General features: G+C 40.9%; 1 protein-coding gene across 1 annotated transcript in view; it reads right to left on the reverse strand.

The window, feature by feature from the left end:
• The window catches only part of arnt2 (aryl-hydrocarbon receptor nuclear translocator 2), a 67282-nt gene that overhangs the window by 52049 nt on the left and 5135 nt on the right, over positions 1 to 10098 (reverse strand). The window contains exons 2-3 of the mRNA XM_020618873.1: positions 6832 to 6966; positions 4122 to 4196 (exon numbers count right to left, since the gene is read on the reverse strand). Coding sequence (XP_020474529.1) covers positions 4122 to 4196; positions 6832 to 6966 — 210 coding nt within the window. The remainder of the gene's footprint in view (positions 1 to 4121; positions 4197 to 6831; positions 6967 to 10098) is intronic.

Raw genomic sequence — 10098 nt, forward strand, 5'->3', positions numbered from 1 at the left:
TCGTTGAGAGCAGCTTGACCAGCTGCATCACTGTCTGGTATGGCAGCACTACTGCTATGGACTGCAAGCGTCCACAAAGAGTGGTAAAGACTGCAGAGAAGATCACCAGGACTCCACTGCCCTCTCTGCAGAACATTTACCACCGCAGGGTGTGGAGGAAAGCCACCGCCATACTCATGGACCCCATCCATCCCCAGCACGGACTGTTCGCCTCCCTACCCTCTGGCCGAAGGTTCAGAAATGTGAAATGCAGGGCCTCTATACTGAAAAACTCTTTCTTTCCAACTACCATCAGGCTCTTAAACAGCTGACTCAGGATTTACCTCATGTAATTCCATCTGTACTGTTTACATTCTCATTTTGCACATGCATAATTGCACACTCACTGCTGAGTATATGCACTCCACGTAGTATATATTGTCTCTGCATTATATTGTGTTCTTCTTGTATTTTTATTGTGCTTCCTTCACTTGCTGCTTTAAAGTGGCTTAGATTTGTGATTTTACTGCCTAATTGTGTTATTGCTGTTGTGAACTTAAGGGGTGCTATTATAAAAATTGCCACCACATTGCTCATCTACCTTATATTTCACTTGTACAGGTGCATCTCAATAAATTAGAATATCATGGAAAAGTTCATTTATTTCAGTAATTCAACTCATATAACCGGACGTGGCTTTATAATACAGTGCCTTGCGAAAGTATTCGGCCCCCTTGAACTTTGCGACCTTTTGCCACATTTCAGGCTTCAAACATAAAGATATAAAACTGTAATTTTTTGTGAAGAATCAACAACAAGTGGGACACAATCATGAAGTGGAACGAAATTTATTGGATATTTCAAACTTTTTTAACAAATAAAAAACTGAAAAATTGGGCGTGCAAAATTATTCAGCCCCTTTACTTTCAGTGCAGCAAACTCTCTCCAGAAGTTCAGTGAGGATCTCTGAATGATCCAATGTTGACCTAAATGACTAATGATGATAAATAGAATCCACCTGTGTGTAATCAAGTCTCCGTATAAATGCACCTGCACTGTGATAGTCTCAGAGGTCCGTTTAAAACGCAGAGAGCATCATGAAGAACAAGGAACACACCAGGCAGGTCCGAGATACTGTTGTGGAGAAGTTTAAAGCCGGATTTGGATACAAAAAGATTTCCCAAGCTTTAAACATCCCAAGGAGCACTGTGCAAGCGATAATATTGAAATGGAAGGAGTATCAGACCACTGCAAATCTACCAAGACCTGGCCGTCCCTCTAAACTTTCAGCTCATACAAGGAGAAGACTGATCAGAGATGCAGCCAAGAGGCCCATGATCACTCTGGATGAACTGCAGAGATCTACAGCTGAGGTGGGAGACTCTGTCCATAGGACAACAATCAGTCGTATACTGCACAAATCTGGCCTTTATGGAAGAGTGGCAAGAAGAAAGCCATTTCTTAAAGATATCCATAAAAAGTGTCGTTTAAAGTTTGCCACACACAAAACAAACTTGAGACACACCAAACATGTGGAAGAAGGTGCTCTGGTCAGATGAAACCAAAATCAAACTTTTTGGCAACAATGCAAAACGTTATGTTTGGCATAAAAGCAACACAGCTCATCACCCTGAACACACCATCCCCACTGTCAAACATGGTGGTGGCAGCATCATGGTTTGGGCCTGCTTTTCTTCAGCAGGGACAGGGAAGATGGTTAAAATTGATGGGAAGAGGGATGGAGCCAAATACAGGACCATTCTGGAAGGAAACCTGATGGAGTCTGCAAAAGACCTGAGACTGGGACGGAGATTTGTCTTCCAACAAGACAATGATCCAAAACATAAAGCAAAAGCTACAATGGAATGGATCACAAATGAACATATCCAGGTGTTAGAATGGCCAAGTCAAAGTCCAGACCTGAATCCAATCAAGAATCTGTGGAAAGAACTGAAAACTGCTGTTCACAAACGCTCTCCATCCAACCTCACTGAGCTCGAGCTGTTTTGCAAGGAGGAATGGGCAAAAATTTCAGTCTCTCGATGTGCAAAACTGATAGACATACCCCAAGCGACTTACAGCTGTAATCGCAGCAAAAGGTGGCGCTACAAAGTATTAACTTAAGGGGGCTGAATAATTATGCACGCCCAATTTTTCAGTTTTTTATTTGTTAAAAAAGTTTGAAATATCCAATAAATTTCGTTCCACTTCATGATTGTGTCCCACTTGTTGTGGATTCTTCACAAAAAATTACAGTTTTATATCTTTATGTTTGAAGCCTGAAATGTGGCAAAAGGTCGCAAAGTTCAAGGGGGCCGAATACTTTCGCAAGGCACTGTAGAATGGAGCCTTTAAACCTAAAATCATCCTTTGAAGTACTTCCTGTCCACACCATAATAAAACAGTTTGTATCCCCTTCCAATGCTATGTGCTTTGCTACCCTTCCACCTGGTCTCCTGCACACACAGTATATCTAACCTCCTTCTCTCCATCATGTCTGCCAGCTCTCTACCTTTCCCTGTCATTGTGCCAACGTTGAGTTCCTATTCTCAGACCTATACTCCTGCCTTTCCTCTTCTCTCTTTGTCTACCAATCCTTCTACCTCCTCTCCTTCTTCGACCAACAATAGTCCAATTTCCGCCAGCACCCTGTAGGTCAACAGCACTGGTGGCGGCCGTTATTAACCCGGGCCTCGATCGATCCGGTATGGAATTCGCACTGATGATTCACATGTTTAAATTTGGCATGTTTTTACGCCGGATGCCCTTCCTGACGCAACCCTCTCTATTTATTCGGGCTTGCGACCGGCACAGAAGTCACTGGCTTGCAACCCCTGTGGCTAGATTCCAAGTTCCATAAACTAATCATATCAAATAAACAAGACACCTAGATCAATTAAACCAGGTACCCAGATATAAAAAACACTCAGAACAAATACAAGTCACACATATACAGTACCACTCTAACCACCCTCCCAACCCACTCCCACCATTAGGAGGAACTTTAAAGTTCCATTCCAAAAGCCATTTTAGTTTGTGAACAGGCCATTCACATACTCTCATTGTTTCACTTCTTGCAATAAATGTTTCTTTGGAATCTGAAGAGCCTCTTTGGTGTTTTGTCGGTATGCTGGGAGTTTTTATATGAATGGGACCTGTTGTTTCTGGTCACAGAAACCTAAAATCATCCTTTGAAGTACTTGGATTTAAGAGCACAAAACCTGCAGCGATACAGACAGCACCATCAGTGAACCCAGTCAGTCGCCGTGCCAGCACTTCCATCAGTCAAACCAAACTGATATGGTCCACAGAGAGTAGCACATCTGCTAAGATATAAGCCACTTCAGGAATGTAACAAAAGTGTTGATGGATTGTGTGTGTGTGTGTGTACGTATGAGCTGATGAGGGCCAGACATTTCCCCAGTGAAGGAAAACATTCCTTGTGTTGGTGAAATTCACCATCAAGCTGCTGAGAGGGACAAGCAGTTTTAGGGTAAAGACCTTACTTATGCTCACATTTTAATATACAGTAAGAATAAAAGTATGAAGCAAAAACATGATTTGCTTTGATAATCTACACCAATAAATATGATGTCCAGAGGAAGGTCTTCTTATAGCCTATGTTTATCAGTAAACTGCCATAATGTTTTATGCTTTTCTATATTCATTATGTTAAGTGTCTCAGAGTCAATGTGTCTGCAAAGTTTGTTAACTCCCGCTTTCTGAAAAGTGAAGTGTTTCAAAGTGTCTATTGATGTGTTTTATAGAACCCTAGGTGAGAGGAGTGTTAGCTTGACTCTGTTGTGGCCGTAAAGAAAACGTTGCTTTGGTTGCTGATGTTTTCTGCTGGAGTGTTGATATCCAAGAGCCTTTCTTTTAACTTTGGCTTTCACTATCCCATGGATTAGCACTGGATCCAGTTGCAGTTTGACAGACCAAAACTGAATTCAGTTATAGTGTGGTTAATGTGTTCTTTGTAAACCACTGTTTGTACTCAGCCAAAGATCATTTGAAAATTTAAAGAAGCCTGTCACATATACATATCATAGCTAGAAACTTTTTTTAAATTTTCATTTCTCAGGTTTTAACCCCCTGATCTCCATTGATGTTCTTTTCATTTGACACAAAAGGTCCAATCCTACCTGCTGAAAACTTTCTCTCAGGTGACTCTGGTCTTCAGGATGACAGAACTCCAGAATATCTTTTCCCAGCAGGTCCTGCAGAACAGGATAGTTAAAGAAATTAATTCCTTATGAAATAAAGGGGTAGTTTAACCAAACACACACACACACACACGGCTGTGTTTCCATTAATTCAGGGGACATTACATTGACTTACATTCATTTCCTGGAGACTTACTCACTCTAAAATGTATTTATGTACAGTATGTTTTGTAGTCAGCAACAGATGTTGTATCTTAAAAATACTGCCAGAGATAGTAAAGATATACATAAGGCAAAGGCTTGTAACATCCACCTTCCACCCAGCGCCAGGTGTACAGTCCCGTGTCAAAGTGTAATTTCCTTTCTTGCACCTGATGCAATCTCCTCTTTTCCTCCTAGCACCTGCGTCATCAATGCCACATACACTTTTGTCCACCTGGGAGTGTCGATGTAAACAAGGGGCCTTTGCAGGTGTGTTTTGGTGCACTTAGTATCTTGAGAACGCAATAAGAAGTTGCAACAGTGACCAACAAAAAGCTGGTCTAAGTTAATAGTTCAGCATTTTAAAGGCGCTGGATCAAGTTAGCAATACGCACATGCATAAGTGGGTGCACAAGGTGTGAACACGTTGCTTGCCACTTAGGCAGGACCTCACAGCAGCGCACCAAAATGCTACAGATTAAAAACAGAATGTTTTCAGAATTAAAATTAAGACCCTGTACACCAAGTTATTTTAAAACATGTAAACGGTTGATTATACTATGTATCAGAATTATTTTGTCACGATAACGATCAATATAAATGGCAAATTGTTTGAGCAATTGTGGCTCTACACTGGTGTTTAAATCGCTCCTGTCTTCCTCCAGGTAAATCGCCCATCATAATAGCTATCCACCACGGTACCAGGGAGACTACCTTTTAAAGGGAATGGGAGATGGCATTTTGATTGGCTTATTGCATGTTATGTCCAAACCACACCCATGAGTTAAATAAGAGAGCAAGACCAAACCCCTTTAAAACAACTGCCTGATGCAGATATACTTTTTGCGCCATCTAAAGAGCAAAACTGGTCTGTACACGCCCTGTATGCTCCTTGATTGTCGCACCTGGAAAGGTGCACTTTAAATTGTCAAAATAGGGCCCTCAGAGTAAAACAACTTCTAAATCAAAGATACAACTGGAGCCAAAAATTAAGGTTGCTAACAGATAATGCAGTGTTGGTTTTGTAGACAAAAGATTTGAAAGTTTGAAAGTTATTCTGTGGTAAGTTAACCACCATGAGTATCTTTCTAGTTCCAGTTCCAGTTCTAGTTCTAGTTCCGAGATCTTTATAGGACATTGTTGGCCTTCAAAGGACTGAAACACCACCGAGGGGGATAAATATCTTCAACCTAGATATCTAGTCCTGAAGTTTTTTCAGCTTACTATGACCTGAATGACTGAGAATCTGCACAGACATGTATCTTTCTAGTGTAACTTTGAAATTAAATGAATCATTCATCAAGATTTTATATCAGTAAATGCAAGTTAGATAAGGTCAGACAATGATTCAAGCACTGGGGGCCAACCTTTTTTTTAAAGGTAACAGGTACATGCAGGTGATATAATAAATGAAATGCCACATACATCATTTGAAAACTAATGTATTGTAGGAGTTCAACAAGTAATGTTTAAGTACCTCTTCCTCCAGCTGACTGGCCACAGGAATATGTCTACACTACCAGTACAGGTAACAAGCATTTTTCATCCCAGTCTGCTTTCATCCAATATCAACACAGTAACTCGTGTACTTAGCTGAATTATTGAAAAGTACTGTTAAGTTGCTCCTTGTGGAGAACATGAGATGTTCATCTGAAAACACACATCACTGGGGCACTGGGACAGAACTTGGAACCACAGATCACAAAATAGGTAGTTATCATTGTTCATATTTGCACAAAAACAATTCTCTTAGCATAACAGGCACACACTCTTGCCCTCAGTTTTCTTTCTCATAAAAAACAAAGCACAAATTAATTCTAACTCATTCTACATAGCAGTTCTTATAGTTTCTTTACTGCCACTGAAACACTATATATCCAACAGATGTCTCACATTTAAAGGTTTCTAGGAAGAGGAGGATTATGCCTTTGAGCATAGGCTTTTAACGTGACACATCTATGCAGGAAGTATTGGTATTTCATAATAGCAGTTCAAAAAATGTCATCATTGAAGCCAGTGAGTGAAATACTGAGTAAAAACAGTATTTGTGATAAAAGTGAATGTGAGTGCTGCAAAGCTGTATGGCATGACTCAGTTGTTGTAATGATGGAAATATACATTATACTGAATTAATCAAGACATAAACATGGAACAGCAGAAAGGCCTTTTTCACTAAAATGTAATCAAATGTACTGATAAAAATCAAATTAGGAATACACTGTATGATATACTCTAATATAAGTCTGAAGGCCTGGTTCTCTTTGCAGTTGAAGGAAAATATAATATACCACTTTAAAATAAAAACAACAAAAAACTTAGTTTAAAGCTCATGAAAGAGCAATGATGGCAGCTTGCAGAGAATATAAGTATTCTGCAAAGACCAGGCAAATTTCCTTTGCCTGGGACTTAAAACAAATAACACTCCTATCTCCATTCTGAATTTTCATGAGTTTTATAGTACATAGTCCTTTGAGTCCGCTTAGCTAACCTGAGGCTGATAACCAATGACGTTGATGCAGCGCGGGTCGACGAATGTGATGACACCATCTGAGTTGTGACGTGACAAGAACTCTGTCGGTACTGAAAGGCCATTCATATCCATAGAAACTGGAGAGCTGGTCACCTAAGGGAGGCATATTTAGACATATGTAAGACAAGACATACAATTCCTCTATTTGGGCTGTGAATGTAAACTGTGGCATAGTGCTCCCTAAAACAGCAAGTAGTAGAGTTTTATTGACTCAGGCAGACGACAAGACTAAAAGTAAAACACTGATGTTTAAGGGGAAACCACACCATCCATACTTAATGTTTGCTCAGTTACAAGTGGTGTTTATCATTCAAGTATGCTGGTAAATCTATTCATACAATAAAAAAATGCATATACAAATAAATTTTAGTAATAGTAAATATTCATGAAATAATAGTTACAGTTCCTTAATGTGATAGTCTAACCAAAATCTTTGAATTTGATTGATCCCAAAAGTTTCCATAGTGATTGGGTGGGTGGGTGGATGGGGGACACAAATGAGCAAAGAAGCAAAAGAAGTCAAACCACTCCAGCGGCAAAATCCATTTCTTCACTTAACTTGTGTATTCAGATTCTCAGTTTATCCATCGATCTCCCTCCTTGAAGCTCAGAAGCTGTGATGGAAGTAGCATATCCCCAATAAACGCAGACGTGCCAAGGACGTCTAACTCTGTGTCAGACACTGAAAGAGTGGTCCCCAGAGTAGCCAGAATGAAGGCTTATGCAATGTCTTTGACCAGTGTTACAGAATGGTGAAAAAGGTTGATCAAGATAAACATGCACTTCAATTCTGATGCTGCAACACATTCCAAAAAGTCTGGACAATAAAGTGTTTACCACGGTGTGATGTTTCTGTTCCTTTTCACAACACTTAAAAGACATTTAGGGACTGAGGACACCAAGTGATTAAATTTGTCAAGTGTCATTTTGTCCCATTCTTTCTGCAAACAAGTCTTAAGGTGCACAACAGTCCTGTGTTGTCGGCTTTTGGACTTGTTGCTGCTAACAGTCTGGATCAGGGGTGGGCAAGCTTTTTGACTTGCGGGCCACAATGGGTTCTAAAATTTAACAGAGCGGCCAGGACGGGAGCAGAAGGATGGAGTGTTTGTGTGAACTAATATAAATGACATATAAAATGGTAAATGGTCTTATACTTGTATAGCGCCTTTCTATGCTTTTACAGCACACTCAAAGCGCTTTCACACATTATTTGGCCATTCACCCATTCGCACTCCCAAGCACTCACGCATTCACACACCGGTGACATCACCGGGAGCAACTGGGGGTTCAGAGTCTTGCGCAAGGACACCTCGACAAGGTGACTGGACAAGCCAGGAATCGAACCGCTAAACCTCCGGTTAGGAAACGACCCGCTCTACCTCCTGAGCCACAGCCGCCCCCAAAAGCCATCACATAAAAGGTTTTGGCCTTTAACAGGTAGTAAAGCATGAATATGCAAGGCTTATTGTACAAATTATTCTCCAAATACATTTTTTCATAACACAGTAGAGAAATAAACCTTCAGTTTCAGTGGGAAGAGTGTTGTTGGTCTTCCTTTTTAGCCAGTACATCAAAGTCTAGAGTTAGTTTTGTTGTGGCTATTCTCAGGATAGATCTGAGGTGTTGGTCAGTTAACATGGATCTGTGACTGGATTTGTTGATGTTCATGACGGTGAACAGCAAATGCAAAGTCACAAAGCCAGTTCTTGTCACTCAGCTCGGGAAATTCGTCAGATTTCCCCATTAACTCCAAAAATGCGCTAATCTCCTCTTTGAGCTCTAACACTCGTTGAAACACTTTGCCCAAACTTAATCAGATTTTACATACTGTCTCAACTTTTTTTGATGTGGGGTTGCATATTATGATGCCAACCATATATTTAGGAACATAATGGTGGGTTGTCTAGGCTGCTAATAATGGGTACTAAATGCATTCGTGTTGCAATCGTGTAAACATAAAACATGTGAACAGCCAAGCATTAATCTTATATTAAACACAATAAGCAAAAGAAAGTTAGAACGTTATAGGTGTGTACAGGAACACTGATGACACATATCCAAGTTAAGAGTATGCCTAAATGTGTTGAGGGCTGTTTAGGAATATTCAGATTTAACTTTAACAGTCAGCAGTAGCAGTCACGTTGGTACTGGCCCTTTAGATTAATATGGTATGTGTTATGAACATCTTCTTCTTCTTTCATCTGTTCCCGTTAGGGGTCGCCACAGCAAATCATCTGTTTCCACCTAACTCTATCCTCGGCATCCTCTACTCTCACTCCAGTTAACTTCATGTCCTCTTTTAGCACATCCATATATCTCCTCTTTGGCCTTCCTCTCGACCTCTTGCCTGACAGCTCCATCTCCAACATCCTTCTACCAATATAACCACTATCCCTCCTCTGCATATGTCCAAACCATCTCAATCTGGCCTCTCTGACCTTGTCCCCAAAACATCCGACCTGAGCTGTTCCTTTGATGTGCTCATTCCTAATCCTGTCCATCCTGGTCACTCCTAAAGAGAACCTCAACATCCTCATCTCTGCTACCTCCATCTCTGCCTCTTGTCTTTTCCTCACTGCTACAGTCTCTAACCCATACAGCATAGCTGGTCTCACTACCGTCTTGTACACCTTTCCTTTGATTCTTGCTGACACTCTTCTGTCACACAACACTCCTGACACTTTTCTCCACCCACTCCAACCTGCCTGCACTCGCCTCTTTACCTATTTCCTACACTCCCCGTCGCACTGGACCGTTGACCCCAAATACTTAAACTCCTGCACCTTTTTGACCTCAGCCCCCTGTAACCTCACTGTTCTATGTGAGGTTCTATATAATAATAGTGATAACAGTAAGGTCTAGACCTTACTTTGTAAAGTGTCCTGAGATGACTTTTGTTGTGATTTGGCGCTCACTGTCAGTAACCTCACTGTTCCACTTCCCTCCCTCTCCTTCATACACATGTATTCTGTCTTACTACAACTGACTTTCATTCCTCTTTTTACCAGAGTAGACCACCTTTCCAGGTGTTCCTCCACCTGCTCTCTGCTCTCATTACAGATCACAATGTCATCCGCAAACATCATTGTCCATGGAGATTCTTGTCTGACCTCGTCTGCCAACCTGTCCATCACCATAGCAAACAAGAAAGGACTCAAAGCCGATCCTTGATGTAGCCCCACCTCCACCTTGAACTCCTCTGTCTGACCTACAGCACATCTCACT

This window comes from Monopterus albus, unplaced genomic scaffold (genome assembly GCF_001952655.1).
Source record: "Monopterus albus unplaced genomic scaffold, M_albus_1.0 scaffold210.1, whole genome shotgun sequence".
Lineage (NCBI taxonomy): Eukaryota > Metazoa > Chordata > Actinopteri > Synbranchiformes > Synbranchidae > Monopterus > Monopterus albus.